A 22,927-nucleotide genomic window follows, 5' to 3' on the forward strand; every position below is an offset into this window, starting at 1 on the left:
ATTAGATAAACCGCCACTTAAAACAACTATTTAGATATCAGTTACAAGTACAGGACGTTTGGAGAGATCTTGATAGCGGAGCCTTTGTTGAAATAAATTGAATGCTATTATGCGACTTGAGAGCGCGCCATTGGCTTGAATCTTTGAGCTCTGCTTCGATATTGCGTGAAATGAAAAGGAAGTAACGTGATGAAACTCCCGTCCGTTGATGCACGTATGGTTCTATTGCAATCTGTGCGAGTGCTGTTTGGAATCGTGAAGTTTGCCTGATGAAAGCTCGACTTAACGTGCCTATGGAGGGATTTTTGCACGGAGATTTTTAAACGTGTTTGTGTGGATTGTAAGCCCGTTGAATGCTGAATATTATGTACAAGATTAATACGAATCTTCGCATGGTAAATGTAATAGGAACTATATAATTAAACAATTGTAATTGCAAATTAAGTAATGCCATAAAATCCTTGATTAGATAACTACATGAACATTTGTAATTTTATCACACGAAGTAAAGATTTAAACCATATAAACATTGAGAAATGTGCAAAAACTAACAAAGTTAATTTAAACATATTATGCATAAAAATGTCAATATTACATGCTCTCTACTAGCATATTTACCGCTTACAAGATAAAATTAAAATTCAAAAAGTTGGTACATATTTCATGTAATAGTCCTTAGCCGGCACATACTCAGCGTTATCGATGACTGATAGCCACTTGATGTATGCATAACTCGACGGTTATGACATGTTTTTGAATGAGGTAACGTTGAAAATCGTGTGAAGATGAGTTAGGAGATTAGTCACTTGTCTTGTACGAACACTGGTTAGAAGTGGAGCTATATATTCTGGATTTAAGTCTGACGTTTTTAATATAATCCAGCTATATGAAAGCGGATTCGTTATATGAAGCTATATAAACCTTTGCTACATATTGTATTCAGATCCTTTGTCGTATTATTTTATGAGTATAATTGAATATTATACATGAATATGTTACTCCACGAATATACGAAATAAAAAATTCTATCAAAATTAGTGTATTTTCAATATTTTATTTCTTAATATATGACTCTATCTAATAAAATAGCACTTTTTAATAGCCATATATACTATTTATTTATCTATATTTCATTTAACTATATCACCTTTTTTATACAGCCAGAGCCATGGCACCGTACGGAGCTGAGCGCGCCGCAGCCGGGGGGTCTACGCGCATCATGGCGGGTGCTACGCGTGTCCGTCCCGCCGGCGGAGAGCGGAGCGTTACGCGTGCGATGCGAAGCGATCCTCATGGTCGAGCCACCGGTCGTGCGCGACACTTCGGCGATTATAACGCTGTATTCGCGTACCCAATTGTCGAAATATGTGTCGAATAGAGGTATGTACATGTAGATTATGTTGATAGAATAGCTAGCTAGAAAAAAAGCAAAAGCGAGTACGTATTTTTAGAGCTTTAATGTGTTATTCTGATACACAAACTGCATATAATATGCAGCAGTATTATCATAATCCGTTCAGTGGTATACGCGTGAAAGAGTAAGTAACAAACATCAATACTTTCTCATTTCATAATTTCTAGTTTGTTATTTTTATTAGTAGGCAGAACCCTCTTAGTGATGAAGCTAGATGAAATGAAGTAAATTGATGTATTTGAACCCCCGAGTGTCATTGAAGCCTGTTGAAAACATATTCTACAGAATATCAAAGGAAACCTAACTATTACGAAGTAAATTTCTTCGCGTAATAAACTCTTTTACATGTCTACGTTCCATTCAAATATAAATATGACCAAATTGGAAATACAAAAATAGAGAAGTTATTTAGATTTGAATTACATAAAAAGTAACATTGGTGAATATAAAAAGGAAATTTATGCTGGAAATTTTCAAACTTACATTTTTTCTCGAAGTTTGGAAAAAGGGCTCTGATTTTATAACTTCATTTCCACAAGTGAATTTTTATTCGGAACGTTTCAACGAAGTGAACTATTTTACGTTTGTCACATTACGTAAGATTTAGAGCTAACGAAATATATTTAAAAAAATAAACTTTAAAGCGGACGAATAAATCGTCATAAACTTTATAATAATTCATATATTATTAATTCCATAGTTTTAAGAACTTAACCACTGTTTTTAATTTTTAATTTCGCATCAACCAAACACACGACAACGTCAAAGAAATAGTCGTACCGCTATCAAGCGGATGTCTTAATTTATTATGAATGGAGCGTCTATTCACTTGTAATGCAAGTAGCATTGAACGCTAGATGGCCACTTAATAGCTCTTAATTAAAGGACGGAAACATACGGTTGCGCTTGTGCACGTCCGCCGGCTAAGTTTTTTGCGATAAGCGCCGTGAAGTAGCATCTAGAATGTTCCTATGAATATTGTATATGTTGTATTACATCCTTTTTAGAAAAAACTAATTAAGCTTTTAATTAAGGATGTAAGGTTAGATTCGACTGGAAATTGTCCTGAAATATAAAGGCTCATAGGTACTAACAGTAGAAAAGGTTGTTGTATTTCTTTTCTTGTGTTGAAATTACTTTTAGTTTACGATTAGAAAATTCTAGAGAACAATATTAATATTGTTAGATATATAGTAACGTTTAATTACTTTCTGAGTTACTATAAATACTAATTAAATAATCTACAGCACTTGAGAGAATAGAAGTTCTTTTATAGTCCACACAGAGTTAAAGTGTACACATTAGATACATTGCATAATGCATTAAAACTATACTCTTTGTCCATTCAAAAGCAATTAAAACCCTTAATTATTACCATATGTTATATAAAACTATGCATATGCTGCCAGTTGCCACCAAATAGTACAACCATTTAATTTGGCCCCACACGAAAATAACTTAATAGTGACGTGGAGTTAATGCAATTTCATTGCATTTATAAAAGCTACTGCTGGGTAATTATGTTCAGTTATGTTAGAGTGCAGTGGTTTAGTTAATTTAAGTGCTTAATCCGACTAAATTTTTAAACGTTCGTGAATGCAGCGTATACGAGAATATGTAGGTTGCATGATTAAAGCTAGTAAAACGTATGGGTCAATGACTGCTTTATACTTTTTGTTTTAAACAGGTCATTATAATAATAATTTAAATGTATAGGTAGTAGAAGGTATCGAACGTTCTAAAAGTTCTAAACCATTATGGATTAAATATAGATACCTATATAAGAGATAAATTCGTCTAAAATGTAATATTCTAATTGTAATTGCGATTGCACGTGGGATTTGAACAAAGTAACTATAAGCTTGCTTTTGTTTGCTTAGTAAAGCGTGCTAAAACACGTTTTAGTCTTGTATCTATTTTGTCTTGGAAATAATATAGTCACTTAATATGCAAACCCTATTATTATTCTACGTTTTCTGGTAACATGTTATTCTGTTTATAATCTCGAATACAATCTCGAGAATAACTTAATAACTACTAGCTTTCCGCCCGCGGCTTCGCCCGCGTTTTCAAAGAAAAACATGTTCCCGTAGGATTTCCGGGATAAAACCTATCCTATGTCCTTCCTCGGGTATCAAAATATCTCTATACCAAATTTCATGCAAATTGGTTCAGTAGTTAAGGCGTGATTGAGTAACAGACAGACAGACAGAGTTACTTTCGCATTTATAATATTAGTATGGATTTTTATCATGATTATAATATTTATAGATTAATAATATGCCTTTTTTGTTTCAGGTATCAATATGGAAAATCCAATAAATGTATTAGTGTGTGTAGTTCTGTGGACTTTAAAAGAATTATCAAAGGTGAGCTTATGAGGCTAAGTTTGACTGTGGTGGTGATATTAGTATAAGGATGTAGATAATGGGTCGGCCTCAACGTCATTCCTAGTTTAAGAGCTGTTTATTGAAAAAAAAAAAATCATTTTATTCTTTTGGAACATAACATTGGCTTTATATCTATGTCTCAATAATTTTATAGATAAGAATACAACGTTTATTCTTGTGCCAAATTATTAGAATTTAATCAGTAGTTCTATTTTATTTCAGCTCTTAGGCTATAAGTGACTATAAAGTAAGTTATATTTGGGTGTATGTATTATAATGAATTTAATTCACAAGTTTACCGCTAAGTTGGTAACCATACATGACTTATTTTTTGTACATACCAAAACTTATTTATATGTCGATGTATGTCAAGATATAAATTATTTATTAGATATTTAATATAAACGAAATAAAATCTAACTAGTCGAGTTATAACTGTCTTAGCTAATTCCTTAGACGTGTCTATAATAAGTTTTTAGACTATACTGTCACTATATGCACTATAAAATTGCTGCGTATGACTTATAAAGTATGAAATATATGTGTATCTTCCTATCCGTCGTATGAAAATAAAAATTTGTTTGTACTTTTAATATTCTTTTGTAAAAATTCACAGCGCACTAAAATTATAAACGTACCAGTGTGAGAGTCTTAATACGATTTAATACGTACCACACTGAATTATTGTACGGGTTAAATGTATAATAAAACTTGAATTTATATCATGTATTATTTTAAGTGCACAGTGCATTATTTTTATGACCAGAACGTATTCGAAACAAATCCAATTAGGAATTCTTTGACCATCTAAAAGTACATTACGAAGCGGACGGGAAATTATATGACTGCATTCAAAAATTAATGTCCCCAGGCATTGGTATAGGAGTCTGGATTTATTTTGGTCCATATTTCGCAATAATAGTTCTGTCCACGTTCTGTCAGTGACCGCTATAACCGTCTATCATGGATTGTGCACTGCCGCAATGGGAAAACCATTTTCTAGTACATGTAAAAAATATTTTTCTTCCGTTGCTACAATGAAATATTTGTTGGCACATCTTTTTGGGGTTTGTGTATTATTTTATGTTTAAATTCTATTTGTCAACAAAGAAAGATTTTGAATGTTTAAAATTTATTGTTAAATAGGCAATTAAGTTTTTTAACACATAATTATATATGAATGAACTTATTCACATTTTAAAAATACATATAGTGTACCCTGAATAGAAAAATAATTAATTAAACTTTTAAATAACACAATTAAAACTACTGTTTGCCAATTTAGTTTCCATTTAAATTAGCAAACAATTTCGCCTCATGTTTGACGTCATATTAGAAAAAAATATGTAGTTCCTTGAAATGAATATACCTATAAAAAAATGGCTTTCTCTATGTATAATTTGAACAAAAAGCATTCAACCCGTACAATTAACGTTTCAAAAACACTCATGTCGCCGTTTTGTGATTTAATTAGCTTATAGGTAAATACGTTTTATACTATGAATAGGCATTAATCTATGGCTGTGTTTCACTTAAGATACGTCAATTCTTTGCACGAAATCATCTCTTTATCTTAATGTACAGTAAATGGATATTGTTTTGTTTAATTTATTGTAAAATTTAAATGGATACGTAAATAAATATGATATGAAATCGATGTATTTTATTACTGACCACCTTTTATCCTTATTAAAAATTGTTACGCATCTATGTAATAATAACAAGAGGGTAAATGCATAATAAAAAAACAAAAAGAGAGAATACCTACGGATGTTTATTTTTTATTATAAGTTATATGCTATTTTAGAATACAGGATATTGAACAAACCAATGATGTTCAATAAACCAATGATGTTTTAGAGATCGTTCTATATATCAAAAAGCAGCTCGTAGAAGATTCAATATCATTCATTGGAATTCTGAATAGAAACAGAATGGTGTACGCGAAAAAAAATCAGCAAATTAGTTACAAATTCATCGTTACTGAGAAATGCTATTTCTACGCAGTTTTTCTTTTACAATACAGTTATCTGATTAGAACTTTAGCTAAATAGATACTTAATAATTTATACATTCCTATAGGTATTAAGATTAGAAGGAAATATAACACAACACTAACATAGAGCTATAAACTAATTTTCACTATTGTTATGCGTAATTATTAAGGTCCAGTACCTATAGTATATTATATGCTCTTCTCAATACATTTAATACATATATCAAGTGGTATTGTATAATGTTCATTGAACTGAAATGTGTCCATGCTTTGTCAATTAATAGAAAGATAAAAGTATACACCCTCTATTTAAGCAGTAAACATACGATCATTAAGCAGTATACGAATTATTTGCAGGTACTACGTGACAATAGACCATATTCCTAAGTATTCGTAAAACAACATCACATTTAACATTTCACATTTCAGAGGAATTTATAGTAAGATATCTTAACAATAGGAAAATGCTCCCGTGGTTCCACAATTAGATGTATGAACATTAAATGTCATGTTCTACAAGTGTTCTAAATCTAACAGGTGCAACACATTCCGTGCCAAAAGCATATTTCAAACTAACTCTTCATTAAAAATAACTATTTTATACGAATACAATGAATGGTAAAATTGTCGGCTTGAAAAATGCAGGATTAGTAAAACCTTGCTGGTTTATTGTTTTTTTGCTTTCTGAGCAATTGGTGTATAATACTTTTATAGCGCGTCTGTAGTATTATAATTATTAATCGTAAAACTGGATATTAGTTACAGTTACCTTCTAGGAAATAAATTATTTAGTCAACGATATTTCTTACGTATTGAATAACATTTTGTACGATCTTCTGTAATATTCGATTCAAAATTAAACGCTCTATAAGAGGCACTGGAGAATGTTTAGCATATCAAGACGATATGTTAACGAAATATAACAATATTTAATCCCTTGTCTAATGAGCCTCTCTGTTGAATAATCTGTCGAGATCGATTTTTCATTCATAGCTCATACATATTCAGGCGGTCCTGTCGCCTTTAGCGACGTTCGGTAATAGATTGCTTTAGAAGTCTTCACAGTGACGTCAGTAAAACTACGCTGATGTAATGCAAGTCAAATGAAATGTTTGCGTTAACCTTAAATCATATTTCGTTGATTGTGGCCAAAATTCAATGAAATTACTCTCTTTACGGCCACATGATTTATTCACCGAATAATGTACACAGCGGGGACGATTAAATTCCATCGTAAAATTATAGGGATTACAATTATTATTTAATGAAGTCAATTTTACTGTTCAGCGTAATGTAACAAAGGCGCAGTGTACCAATTGTGTGGATATTTTACTGCTTATAACTTAGCGTCCGAAATGATCAGCTAAAAGCATTTCAGGAGGTCCATTAAAACAAAACAAGTCTCCAGAGAGCGCAAGTAATTTCGTCGTCGCGTCTCGGATCATATTATCTGTATTACTGATACAAATGATCCGCAGTTCCGTCGGGACGTGCCAAAATGGCTAAATTAAAACGAAGTACACTTTGGGTAGTAAAATTTGGTGCGTATATAAAAAGCCGCAGAGCTGCTAGCGTTCGCCTGGCGGCCCTCCAGCCTGCGGCCTGTCAACGGAATAATTTTCACCCGTTTTTGTTAAGATATTATAAAAGGGATAAGTGTTCGTTTGAAATTGACTCGCTCGCCTTTGAAAGCGGCATTTTTTACATACATTTGAATAAAATTACTGTGCAGGGGAATTTTGAAGAAGTCCAACGTTTAAACCTCAATATATATATACAGATTGGTAGGTATCTAAAAATTAAATTTTACAATGAATTTCATTTCTAATGTGTTACTTCTGAAGAGGAAAGAAAATTACATACTTACTTATAAACGAAGTGCATGCAGGTAAGTCCCAACAACACTTCAGAAACGTAGTCAAAACAATTCGCGTAGATGTGGAAATACCGTAAATAATACGTGGTATGAAATATAGTAGTGTTATGAAATTATACAATTTAATATAATGCCTTTTATAATATTATCGTTTCATCTCGAAACAAACACAATACACATTTAATATATGTTTGTTTTACCTGGAAGGGGTCTGTTTATCATTCATATTTACGGTCGTGTTTATTTTGAATTTGTATAATATTATATGAAGAACATCATTATCCTAGCTTTATTTGAGTAAAAGTGTGATATTATTAAATAAATATGCTTAATTATTACCTTAAACGATGAATAATAACTAAATCTAAGGAAATAAAATGAAATCAGTTACGTATTATGTAACATTCATAAATAGCACACATACACTTGTAAAACATTACAATTTTTCACACACATTATAAACTTTCATAATAACCGTTACAGAAAATGTAACAAGCGAAGTAAAACAAAAAGCACATGATGAATTAGGAATGTTACGTCAAAAACTACATTTTCTTTGTTAGAAAATAGCAGAAGCGATACATCTTAGCTTGAAGTAATGCTATGCTTCCTAGACATGCAATAAAGGTTAGTCTTAGCGCTTACAAGTTATGAGATGCTCAAACCGACCTCAAGAACACTTGTTTCGTTCACCGGTATTGATTTATAGTATTTCTGGATAAAATATTCCTATATAATACTGAATATTACAGTCAAAAACTTTTGAATGAGCGGTTGTAAATTAGAGGCCGGATCTATCATAAAAAAACTAATAGAGCACTTTGCCTCTAGGTTAATGACTTTAAATCGCAAAGATTTATTGATTCACTTAGACATTTAGCAGTACTTTTGAATAATCATAACATAATTTTTACTATTTATCTACCACCGATTCAAAGCAGTTTCTACAGAGTAGAGCCGGCAAAAAACTATTCCTATACAGATAAAAATGATGCTAAAGAACGTAAGTAGATTATTGTATTAATTTGTTAATTTTATCTTTGATAAAATCTTCAATATCTACGAAATTTAAATATTAATAGTATAATATAGGGTACGTTTACATGACCCGTCAAGTACTAGGCCACTTTTTATTCTCATTAGCGTTGAGCACAATAATTACTTCAACTTTGGCTTACTTTGATATACCAACAGTATGAAAACTTTAAACAGCAGCGTGTTTTTATGAGCGTCGTAGAAGTACAGTCGCAAACGGGTACGCCGATAGCTGCAATGCGTATTGCTCCATAGCTGAAAAGACGAAATTACTATTTATTTATTTATTTATTTATAGAAGGTACAGTAACAGAATATAATCCAAAATTATTTACATCAACTATTTTCAACTTAGTATTAAAATTATATCCCAATTACAACTAAACACGACATTTAATTGAATACAATAAAATAAAATGTGAATACCGAATGCAATATTCAATCATTAATTAAGTCAGTTAAGTTACTTGAAATTTATTCGACACTAGTTGTGCTCCGTGGTTTCACCCGCATTGCTCCGCTCCTGTTGGTCTTAGTGTGATGATATTATATAGCCTATAGCCTTCCTCGATACATGGGCTATCTAACACCGAAAGAATTTCCAAATCGGACCAGTAGTTCCTGAGATTAGCGCGTTCAAACAAACAAACAAACTCTTCAGCCTTATAATATTAGCTGGATAAATCAAAGGTTTGCTACAAATTATGTGACGCCTGGACAAGGGTTGACCTTTTGTCTCAGATAAGCGTTAGTGGTTACATATATAGTGTGATAATTGTTATTATGCATGTGACTAAGAAATGAGGATGTCTTAGAACCATTTTCCCTCTTTAGGATAATTAGGAAAATGTGTACATCAAGGGTTTAAGGTACTGAATATCTTGCTATAATATCGGTGTTAATAATAAATATACAATTTCATCATTTTATTTATAAAATTTAATACAATATGTTTCTTTAAATATGTATATTGTAGAGGAATATATTGTTTGCGGATTGTTTGTGGACTGCAGGTTTGCGCTGTGAATACTACTAAGTACCTATTTTAAGACTTCAACGTTTATGTTTTCGGAAATGTCAAATTTCACGAGCAACAAAAGATTGCTGTTTAAGCAATATGTAAAAATATATAAACAACAGGATCAGAAGAAAAACAACAAACATTGTAAAGTTTTAAACGCCGCTCTATATTATAACAATTACGAAACCATCTCATATTCTGATACATACAACAATTAATGTTTTTTTTGTGAAATCTGGTTTATAACGTCGCGTGTTAGCCGAGTTCAACTTCCAAAGCATTAGAGTTTTATTATAAGTTTGACCAAAGCCTCGATTCAAGGCAATAAATCTTCTTAAATTTACACCTTTTCAACGAGTAACAATTTCCTTCAGACCGTGCAAGGACCGTGCTAATTACACTCACATACCTACTTATCACTAAATTTTCTTCCGTCTAAATTTTTCTTAGTACATTATTTATCTGAAAAGAAAACTGCCATTTTACATTAATTTTAATTACAATTATCTACAACTAAATATGGGAATCAATTAATATAACTCTTCAAGGCAAAATGTTTTAAAAAATACATTTGTCACGCATTCCGCTGGTTAACCAATTAACCATGTTCACCATAAACCCCTAACAATAATAATTAGTGGCGCGAACAACCTGAATAGAATAATCTGGAAACAAACCATCTCGAAAGCAAATTACAAGTGAAAGAAACTAGCGGGCTGGGCGCTTGAACTATAAAATATTTGCATCCAAACGAGGGAGGGGCAACAATAAGATGGAAATGCAAAATCTCGCTCCCAGTAATGCATACTGTCGGCCCCCGCTAATAGCTAACGAACAACTCGTATATTTTAAAATGAAAATCGGAATTAGCTTTCACGAGGATTTTGGCGAAGTAATTTATTATCTATTCTTCTGGAACATGTGGTTAGTCCGGATTTTTATAAAATTTTAGTTTTCTGTGTTAGTTAATTTTAATATGCTAGTTATGTTCCGGAATAAGAAATATTATTTATTTTTATGGTATTATATAGATGGTATTTTTCTAGTCTACATATTATTATTATTAATATAACATAAAGATGTGATAAAGATACATGTGATTTTAAAAAAATCAATCAGTCAAATCAGTCTATAAACTTAAACGAAATAAAACATGTTCAAATGTTTAACCATATTTTGTAGGACGAATACAATATTGAATAGATGCAATCACGTCACAATTGTGAAAAAACATCGTTCCCAAATATGAAATCTCAATAGTGTTTGTTGCAGTTGTTTGTTGCTAAATATGGTATATTTAGCCTTGGATATGTATAAAAAAAGATTCCTCCCTAAGGATTAACATTCAAAATGAAGTTGTTTTAAATGAACCTACAAAATCGTGAACAAAAAATAACTGATTTCAAGATCGCGGTAAATATAACTTTTTGTCTGATTTCATTTTATATGCAAATAATATTAACAGCTCAAAAGGCTCTCATTTACCAGCGGGTCACCACGAACCCTTAGCTCATTTTTTATGTAGATTGCGTGGAAGAAAAGTTTCAAAATATCAGCCGTTGACATTTGAGGACCCTGCAACAAACACTATTGAGATTTCATATTTGGGAACGATGTTTTTTCACAATTGTGACGTGATTGCATCTATTCAATATTGTATTCGTCCTACAAAATATGGTTAAACATTTGAACATGTTTTATTTCGTTTAAGTTTATAGACTGATTTGACTGATTGATTTTTTTAAAATCACATGTATCTTTATCACATCTTTATGTTATATTAATAATAATAATATGTAGACTAGAAAAATACCATCTATATAATACCATAAAAATAAATAATATTTCTTATTCCGGAACATAACTAGCATATTAAAATTAACTAACACAGAAAACTAAAATTTTATAAAAATCCGGACTAACCACATGTTCCAGAAGAATAGATAATAAATTACTTCGCCAAAATCCTCGTGAAAGCTAATTCCGATTTTCATTTTAAAATATACGAGTTGTTCGTTAGCTATTAGCGGGGGCCGACAGTATGCATTACTGGGAGCGAGATTTTGCATTTCCATCTTATTGTTGCCCCTCCCTCGTTTGGATGCAAATATTTTATAGTTCAAGCGCCCAGCCCGCTAGTTTCTTTCACTTGTAATTTGCTTTCGAGATGGGTTGTTTCCAGATTATTCTATTCAGGTTGTTCGCGCCACTAATTATTATTGTTAGGGGTTTATGGTGAACATGGTTAATTGGTTAACCAGCGGAATGCGTGACAAATGTATTTTTTAAAACATTTTGCCTTGAAGAGTTATATTAATTGATTCCCATATTTAGTTGTAGATAATTGTAATTAAAATTAATGTAAAATGGCAGTTTTCTTTTCAGATAAATAATGTACTAAGAAAAATTTAGACGGAAGAAAATTTAGTGATAAGTAGGTATGTGAGTGTAATTAGCACGGTCCTTGCACGGTCTGAAGGAAATTGTTACTCGTTGAAAAGGTGTAAATTTAAGAAGATTTATTGCCTTGAATCGAGGCTTTGGTCAAACTTATAATAAAACTCTAATGCTTTGGAAGTTGAACTCGGCTAACACGCGACGTTATAAACCAGATTTCACAAAAAAAACATTAATTGTTGTATGTATCAGAATATGAGATGGTTTCGTAATTGTTATAATATAGAGCGGCGTTTAAAACTTTACAATGTTTGTTGTTTTTCTTCTGATCCTGTTGTTTATATATTTTTACATATTGCTTAAACAGCAATCTTTTGTTGCTCGTGAAATTTGACATTTCCGAAAACATAAACGTTGAAGTCTTAAAATAGGTACTTAGTAGTATTCACAGCGCAAACCTGCAGTCCACAAACAATCCGCAAACAATATATTCCTCTACAATATACATATTTAAAGAAACATATTGTATTAAATTTTATAAATAAAATGATGAAATTGTATATTTATTATTAACACCGATATTATAGCAAGATATTCAGTACCTTAAACCCTTGATGTACACATTTTCCTAATTATCCTAAAGAGGGAAAATGGTTCTAAGACATCCTCATTTCTTAGTCACATGCATAATAACAATTATCACACTATATATGTAACCACTAACGCTTATCTGAGACAAAAGGTCAACCCTTGTCCAGGCGTCACATAATTTGTAGCAAACCTTTGATTTATCCAGCTAATATTATAAGGCTGAAGAGTTTGTTTGTTTGTTTGAACGCGCTAATCTCAGGAACTACTGGTCCGATTTGGAAATTCTTTCGGTGTTAGATAGCCCATGTATCGAGGAAGGCTATAGGCTATATAATATCATCACACTAAGACCAACAGGAGCGGAGCAATGCGGGTGAAACCACGGAGCACAACTAGTGTCGAATAAATTTCAAGTAACTTAACTGACTTAATTAATGATTGAATATTGCATTCGGTATTCACATTTTATTTTATTGTATTCAATTAAATGTCGTGTTTAGTTGTAATTGGGATATAATTTTAATACTAAGTTGAAAATAGTTGATGTAAATAATTTTGGATTATATTCTGTTACTGTACCTTCTATAAATAAATAAATAAATAAATAGTAAAAGAGAAGTTAATCCTTAGGGAGGAATCTTTTTTTATACATATCCAAGGCTAAATATACCATATTTTATTTTGTCCAAAGATAAGTAAATACTTGTGTCTGGTATATTATTTGGTTTTACTAATCAATTACAAAAAAAAAACAACATTCGTCCATTGATATTAAAACTGCTGGATAAAATTCACACACAAGCACTTTTCATTTCCACACTCAATTATAAAGGCAAACATTTTGTTGAATGACATTTTTAATCCAAAACGATTCTCTGGGCACTGTTTGTTTATTATGCTCGTAATGAAATGCGAAAATTTAATTATGTTCCATGATTTTTTAATAATGGCCTCATTTAGTATTTAATTTCTTAATCAATTCTTCATTGGCTGTAATTTGCTTGACATTAATTATAACTGTGCATTTATGTTTATTTGATATATGAGAGATTACGTAATTTTGAGACAGGAAGTTAGTTAGCGGCTAATTATGTTACACTGATGTATACTTTCTAATTAGAAATATCCATTTACGTCAGAGTATTCGACCGTCGTACATAATTAATGTTCCTGTACGATTCCTAACAACTATGTGTGGATGTATCCTGTAAGCCAAAGGACAGTTTTTACGAAGATGTTTAAAAAAGACATGATTTGTGCATGTAAAATGTTGTTAAAGGTACTATGATAAACTTTAACATCGAAATATTATTTTACATCGATATAAAACCATATAGTATATTGTGTCGATTTTTAAATTTCTCATTAAAAGACCATAGTATTATTTGTATCTGTATACAAATAATGTAATAGGTAAGTATAAAGTTTATCAATAAATTACTAGGTACAAGAAGTTTTAAGTTCGTGGAAAAGTTATTTTTAGCAAGACAACCCCAATTAATAGCTTTTATAGAAGTTTCTTTATTATTTTTCTATTTGCGTGTTATATTATGTAAACCTATCTAATTGTTAAGAAAATCACAATAATAAATATGATTAAATAAAGGGAAAAAACTTGGTTTAATTAGATAACAGATTAACTCATGAAATTATTGTATTGTCACCGATCTGTTTAATGTACCTACAAGTTAAACAACAAACACCTTAAAAAACAATCAATTCATACAATTTGACGAACTGCAAATCAATTATTTTTCAAGAAATTTTCTTAGTTTCAGTTTTTTTTAAGGACTTCCACGGATCATATGTAATGGAGTATGTATTTTACGGGCTCATCATAAGGCGGATTCACATAGAGCCTCGCGAATGTATTGCTGCACGAAGCAGCTCAGTCAGTGTTGACGTGGCCTAGTGGAGGCACATCAATACCGAGCCAGCCGCTCATATTATGTATCATTCACATTACCATCGATAGAAATAATATAAAAAAACACTATTATTTTGATACGAAATTTTAGTCATCATCCTTCAACTTTTAAGACTCATTTGTAAAAAGCGATTTCTGATAACGAACCTTCAAGAAAAAAGGTTGGGTGTTTTCTTGAAAGATATTATCCACCTACAAGAAATATAGAGAAAATATAGTGATGTACAAATAATATTTTTTCCTTCGGTATACGAGACAAGACGTAATATTATAAGTTATTTGCTGTAATTTATTTTATTAAAGGTATAATATCATTTTTCTCAAATATTGTTAAGGATAAACTCATAACATAATATACTTTTTTACCTATCTATGATGGATAATTACGATGAAAATTAGTACAGCAACTTGAGGTGGTTTCACTAATAAGTAGCTGATGTTATGTGAAATAAAATAGGCTTCTTTTGGATCAGAGTTTGCTAAACAATAATTATTATTATCGCGTACAAATAGTGGGCTCATTGGAAAGGGAGTAAGACAAAAATGTATTTACTACTTTGTAAACAAATGTTATTCTGAATTTTATGATTTATATAGCTAAATGTAAAATTACCATTCCTAGCACAATAATGAATAATTTCGTGAATCATACTTATTACTAAAACAAATGCAGTAACTACGCGAAAACAAGAACGGTACGTGTGCAAACAACATTGATATTAATTTTTGCATTCTAAATGCATATTCTCCGGTTGAAGTAGTTTTTGTAAGTAATTACTTTGCTTTCAGCTATAATATATGGAACACAGAATTTCTTGAATGAATAAAAATATTCGTTTAATATTCGCGAATAAAATACGTGAATACGACGCACTATTATACGGTGAAATGAACAAGTCAGAAGGCAATTAAAAATATATCGAATGGGCAGCGTTCCTCATTGTTTCGCTAAACAATATTAATTAGTTCCAGGAACTGATATCAGTTAATAAGACCTTTTGCAACTAATTAGGGGTCGTCAAATTACATACACGTATTTATAATAATTTTTTTACTTGTGTTTACGAGTATAATAAATGAAGGAAACTTGAACATGCTTACAATAGATGATAATAACTCATCAATTTGCCTTTTAGAAAGGGTTTGAATAAGAAAGTTAATTTAGCCCTATATAATATTTACCTTAATACTTAGGTGACACAAACATAGCATTATGGTACATCAATAGACATATCGATTAAACTAAGTACCATTAAAAATCTTAAACCGAACCTACATTAGCCTAGATTGAGTTGGCTGTTAGATTCTAGATAGATCGGTTTTCAAGTCACAATAAATAGACGTTGAATAACGTATGAGGCATTCCCTTGTTCGAGACATTTCCAATTCCCCGGTTAGGGATGTCAAATCAAACGGCCTTGTGTGAATTTAGGCGAACTTTTCCCGTCATTATTTGGTAAGCGGTTCATCCAGGTTATGTAAACACGCCTTCATTTCGGGATAAACCGAAGAAATATACGAGCCGTATGAAAGAATAATGGGATAAAAAAGCTTTAATGTGTGTTACGGAATACAGAGTTTTGACGGGAAGTTGCGTAAGTGGTATTATATCTTGTCAGAGTAGAAACTGGAATATTCGTTTATTAATATTTCATACTGAATTATTTCATACACTCGCTGTTGAATATTTGGGTAACCGAAGTCTGATTAAACTGAAAATACTGTTTGATATTTTGAATAGCATTATATTTACTTTTATTAATAATGTCAAGGTTAATTGTCTGACATACCGTACAATATTTATATAACACAATTATACGTATAAGAATACATTTATGTATATTACTTACATTTCACAGTTGTGATCAGAACATCACAATCTATATCAACCTAAAATACGAAATTGTCACGACAAATTAATTAAAAACACTCCAAATAGTTATTAAAATTTAAATCCGCATAGAATTCGCGAAGAAAAACTCGTCAGAGCTGAAATAACAGAAAAAGAACGTTAAATAACACAATTAATTACTCGCGGTAGCTGCAAGTTTAAAATCAGTTACGATTCACAGCCACCGCTATGAAAACTTTCTGAAGTCAATCTGCATAAAAAATGAGGTGACAACCTCCAAGTCTCCGTCCGTTTTGAGTGGTTAATCCGCTTTACATGATAAAATATGCTAGAAATAGCTGTTAGCATTGTAAAGCTAACCAGCACGAGCAACGGTTTCATTTGCTTCCATTACGTGGAATAATATTTTCATGTTCCATGAAATTATTAGCCTTTAATTAACTTGGAGCGTATACATGCAAAACTAAAAAAGAAGACCAGCAGAACGCAAGTCAAAACATACGACATATTATAACATATTAAAGGAATATGAATAAATAGGCAATAACATGCCATGGTGTTTATACAGAGTATTATTGTACTCATCAAAAATATTTAGAAAAAGCATAGTTTATTGCTGTGATAATAAATTTTTATCGAGCACGTGTATACCTAATAAAACGTAACGAAGAAGAAAAACACCATCATAAAGGAACGAAATAAGCAGTAGCAAGATAGTAAGCTTTTTGCGTAGCAATTGCGTAGTAGTTTCGTAGCATAATAATAAAAATGCCACTTCATTCAATATTTATCTAACTAAGTATATTAAATTGTATTCATTTCATATTTTAAATTACAAAAGTACCAATGAGACAATACAATTCTAGCAAGATTTGTCACTTTAAAAAGAGCACAATATTATGTATTTAACGAATGCATAAACAGCAAACTAAACATGTAAAAAATGTATTCGATATTTTTACTTTATTCTACTATAGTTTACTTCAAGAATTTATAAATAGAGTTTGAGTTAAAATTATATATTATAATATGAACATTAATTTGAATGCTTTTAAAAACGATACCAAGAATAGCAGACCCTAAAAGAGGTCGCTTTAAATGATGTAAAATATCGGTCAAGTGAATGTGCGTTATACCTGTGTACGGAGAGCTTCTACAGGTAAGTGTATGACGAATATTTTGTTAGGAATTTCATATAGATAACGTACGACTTCAAGTTTATAAAAATTCTAACGCTACGTAAAGGTGAACTTTGAATCTTAGTGAGCCAGAGAAGGATATAAAATAAGGTAGTAATACAAAAATTGAGGTGGAATTACAATGACGAAAAAAAAATAGAAACAAATTGCATTCGTCAAAAATTTCAAATGTGATAATGTGAACACTTACTTATGTGTTATTGACATTTGTCTATGTTATTACGTCCAAATTGCTTAAAGATTAAAAGCATTTTGTACACAAATAGGCTATGAACTGTGTTATAAAAATGGGATAGTCTATAAAATGAATTTTGACAAGAGTGACGTCACGGGTAGCAAGGTATAATATGATACGTGGAATAATAATTGTAAGATGATAGTTACAAGATACGTCAATTAATAAATGAGACCACGAACGAGATTAAATATCAGATTTTAATTAAATCTTGGCTCGACTATTCAGTGGTTTAACTTTCAATAAACTTTAATTGGACTATATTGCCTCGCCTTTCTAAACTGAATTCCTTCCGTTACGCTATTTAACTTCTCTTTGCATAATAATAATACGAAACTCGTGTTTTTCTTAATACAGTAGCACCTCTATAAGTCGAATATCAAGGGAGACGCCAAAAAATTCGAGTTATAGAGTTTTCAACTTAAGGAGGATTTCGACTTAGGCGGATTTTAAAGAGAGAGAATAAAGAGTTTGAGGTTTATTCTTATAAATTTTGAGTTAGAGAGGTAAAGTACATTAAAATTCAACTTGCAGAGGTGACAAACATGTTTTTATTTATTATAAATCAACATTATTTCAAATCATTTAAAAAAATAAAAAATATGGCATTAAAAAAGTCAGTATTTTTTTTGCTTTATATAATTTGGTTGTTCTCTAGCATTGTCTAATCTACTTATAAAGAACAGAAAATTCTTATTCTTCAGAGATACTGGTTTGCTCTATAAAATTTCGTAAGGTATTCAATGCGGTTCTTGCCTCTTTGATGGAAACGCATGGAGCGCATGTACTATTCACGTCTTCTATGTCATCTTTATCATTAGTATCGGTTTTCTGAGTTACTGAATCGATAATTTCGTCATCAGATACCTACTTAATGCAAACACGTGTTTACGTGAGTCATAAATTTATTATCGCATACTCCTAAAATGTTTTCTAAGAAACAATTATAGTGTACTGCACTGTCGGCAAGTTGTTAAAGTCCAAATGATCAAGTTATAAAGATTGTAAAATAAAATGTTGCCATGTTCGAGATACAGAGGTCAAATTTAATTTTTCGAGTTATAGAGTGAAAATATGTACCAAAATGGCTTGGAGGGACTCGGTGATCATTTCGACTAACAGAGGGCCAAAATTTCAAGTTACGGAGGTTTTCGGGTTTGAAGGGAAGGGAACAAGACATTTTTTCGAGATTTGGAGGTTTTTGACTTATCGAGGTTCGACTTAACGAGGTGCTACTGTATTATATTTAGAACAAAATTAATTGTTTTGAATGTTTACGTTTAATCTGTTGTACCTTCGTCAAAATTGATTAGGGGTTTTGATAAATTTTATCTTATTTTCAAATTGTTTAAGCGGCCTAAATATTTTGTAAGCCTTGGCTAGTAGCCTGTTTAGTGAAGAAATACTTCTTCTAGGCTAGAACTAGGTATCATATCGCACGCTGAGAACGAAAGTGACCTAATACGAAATTCGTGTTTTTTGGGAATCATCAAAAAAGTGTTCGTAATTTACAGAACTATTTACAAATCATGTCATAATTTGTTCGCATGCAAAGTTATATAAGGTATTAAAGTCTGATATCATTTTAGAGGATATTGTCCACCCATACAATCCATAAAAAATAAATTAAATTAAATTTAAATATTTTTTGTCTTTTTTTAAAAATTACCATTAGATATTGCGTCACTTTAGTACTGAAAACTTGTAAATCATCTTTGACTAGTTTGGGAATGAGTCACTTTAGTATTTTTGTTCTATGCATGCATTTGGACGTAACCTGAATTATGTCAACTTAGTATTAAAATATTAATGGGAAGTAGTCTAATGAAACCAAATGTTAACTAAGAAATTATATTTATTGTTTGTTTCAAACTCATTTTTACTATTTACTTAATACCTATGGGCAATCAACTCTAATATTGGTATTATTAATCAACAAAAAATTATACTTCAGTATAATTAATTAAAAAAAGTAATACAAAAGTGCAGTTTTAGTTAGGAACTAGCGGTCCGCCCCGGCTCCGCCCGTGGTACATATTTCGCAATAAAAGGTACTCTATGTTCTTTCTCAATGTCTAAAGATTATCTGTGCCAAATTTCATCAAAATCGGTTCAGTAGTTTATGCTTGAAAACCATACATACATACAAACCTTTCCTTTTTATAATATTACTAGCTTACCACCCGCGGCTTCGCCTACTTTGTTTCAAACCTAATAAATTATACACTAAAACCTTCTTATTTAATCACTCTATGTATTAAAAAAAACCGCATCAAAATCCGTTCAGTAGTTTTAAAGATTTAAGCATACAAAGGGACATAGGAACAGAAAAAGCGACTTTGTTTTATACTATGTAGTATAGATTTATTTCGCACCTCTTAAAGTGAAAGTTTATCTAAAAATTTTGGCTCAGAGCAGATAGATAAATAGCAAATAAAACGCAAGTAAGATCCTGGGAAGTACTAAGTAAAATTCTACTAACAGCTGCGAGTGAAAATCTAGGTAATGAGATACGATGCAGCAACAAGTGGCCGAATGAAAAAAAGGTTACTAACGAAAAGAATGAAGCATACCTATCGTTACAGCAGACCTACACTTACAGACGAGAGAGAGCATGAAGCGCGACGAAGGAAAAAAAATAACTACACAAGAGACAGAAGAAGAAATGTGTTGATGTCAACTAACTTGAAGAGATTGCTAAAAGTTTCTCAACGAAGGACTGGAGAAACTTTTACAGCCAAACTAATAGAGTAGAGGTAGGAAAGATTTCAAACCTAGAACCTCAGCTTGTAAAAGTAAAGATAGTGAGCTACTAAATAGTAAGAACGATATTATTAAAAGATGGAATAAGTACTTCCAAGAACTGCTAAATAGCACAGAAACTGCTGAAACACCTTCTGCCATACAAAATTATACTAACATCCCAGATATCTCGCTGCCTACAAATAGACGAAGTTAGATTGGCCATTAGGAAACTCAAAAATCATAAGCCACCAGGAACTGATTACATCTCTGTGGAATTGCTTAAATATGTTGAAACTAGCTTTAAGGAGAAATTTTATGAGCTGATAGTCCAGGTGTGGTAGTCTGAAACGACGCCCTGTTAACTTTTCTTTATTCTTTCTAAAAGCATATTGCCTTACACATTGCATAGGTACATGAACCACAGACTAAGTACAGGGTTGCCACAACAATGACATAAGAAAAATTATAGTTAAGTTTTTCTAATGTAATCTAATACGCCCGATGAGTGGAACATCGCAGTAACATAGGGTATATATTAAAGCGGTGTGTACAGCACAAGAAAGGTGACATATTTGATTGCCAGAATTATCACGGTATATCTCTTTTAAACACGGAATATAAAATCTTCACCTATGTCCTTTTCAATAGAATATCTCCATACACAGAAGACAAACTAGGCGACTACCAGTACGCTTGGGGCCCTAACCGTTCGACTACTGATCAGATTTTGAAACACTTGAGTTCAATGTCATAACACACCATATTATTTTCGTGAATTTTAAGGCTGCATACGACAATGTTCACCGAAATTTCCTGTACCAAGCGTTGACTGAGATCGGCATTCCACCACAATTGGTGTCACTTACAGCAATGACGTTAAAAAAATAAAAAAGCGTCGTTCGGATCCATTCAGTATCTTGCAACCTTTTAGGGCAATGGAAGGCCTTAGGCAGGGTGATGCGCTCTCCAGCCTTCTGATTAACACAGCCTTAGAAAAATGCATCCGAGATTCCAGAAATTGAGACATCGGGCACTTTATTTTTCGAATAGATACAAATACTGAGATACGCGGATGATATAGACCTGGATCGGGAGGACGCTACCAGCAGTGATCCTCTACTGCTGTTAACGCATATCTTGCTATAGACCAAACTGCCCAAAAGCTCGGTCTACAAGTCAAGTTCGTGGCTGTACGTGACTTTGTGTACCTGGCATAATTAATAACAAACCAGAACGAAATATCTGCAGAAATATGTAAACGAATTATGGCTGATTCGGCCTTCTAAGATATTTTTGATCGAAACTGCTATCCCGAAACATAAAGGTACTGCTATAAAAGACCCTACTAAGACCAGTACTAACATACGGGTCCGAAAGTTGGGTCCTGAGCAAAAAAATGAGGATTGCCTGCTGGTGTTCGAGCGAAAAATCCTTAGACGGATTTTCGGTGTTGTGCTGGAAAATAGACATTGGAGAACGCGGTATAACCATGAGCTTTATGAAATGTACGAGGAGCCGAATGTCTTATAGACCATAAAACTAGGCCGTTTACGCTGGGCCGGATACGAGGCACATATGGACGACTAGAAGGCACCTCTGCGTCTTCTCTATGGAAAACCAGATGGGCCGAAGCTCCGATGGTTGGATGGCATCTAATGATTGCTGTGAAAATCTGGAGAACTCAGACAAAGGACCGAGAGATCTGGAAGAAAATACTGGACCAGGCCAAGGCCCACTAGCAGCTGTAGAGCCTCAGATGATGATGATCACTCAGCGAGGAAACTCTTGTATTTCATGATAACTTTTTGGGTATGAATTTTTCGTTTTCTTTTTCATTTTCTTGAACCATTTGTAATATAAAATCATCTTTAATCTCTTCATATAATGACCTAAACATAAATATTTAAACAAATTATTATTGAAACAACGACATAAACTTTAATACGCCATAAAATTAACTTATCAAAATATTATTAAAACGGCCTATTTATACATAATACACTTAAACAAAGAAAGCATTTAATAAAGTACAGGCATAACGAGAAATATGTCGTTACCTTTAGAATAGTTGATAATACAAAAACCGGCCAAGTGCGAGTCGGGCTCGCGCAAAAAGGGTTCCGTAGCAGCAAATATAATAAATTACAGTTAAATCAACCTATCTCAAAAACTATAAGAGATACTTTGATCAAACCAAAAATCGTTGAAAGAGTTAATTAGCATGCATCACCTCTATTTTTTTTAGAATT

The 22,927-nt window shown here is 31.9% G+C and overlaps 1 protein-coding gene across 1 annotated transcript in view; it reads left to right on the plus strand.

Moving 5' to 3' along the window:
- The window catches only part of LOC149486614 (uncharacterized), a 46,820-nt gene extending 41,363 nt beyond the window's left edge, over window positions 1-5,457 (plus strand). Inside the window, exons 5-6 of the mRNA XM_089698316.1 lie at window positions 1,161-1,380; window positions 3,713-5,457. Coding sequence (XP_089554442.1) covers window positions 1,161-1,380; window positions 3,713-3,795 — 303 coding nt within the window. The 3' untranslated portion in view covers window positions 3,796-5,457. The remainder of the gene's footprint in view (window positions 1-1,160; window positions 1,381-3,712) is intronic.
- Window positions 5,458-22,927: the final 17,470 nt, after the last annotated feature.

The sequence above is a fragment of the Colias philodice genome, chromosome 8 (genome assembly GCF_061535455.1).
Source record: "Colias philodice isolate Cphi_HAF_F1 chromosome 8, ilColPhil1 Martin Lab GWU primary, whole genome shotgun sequence".
Classification (NCBI taxonomy): Eukaryota; Metazoa; Arthropoda; class Insecta; order Lepidoptera; family Pieridae; genus Colias; species Colias philodice.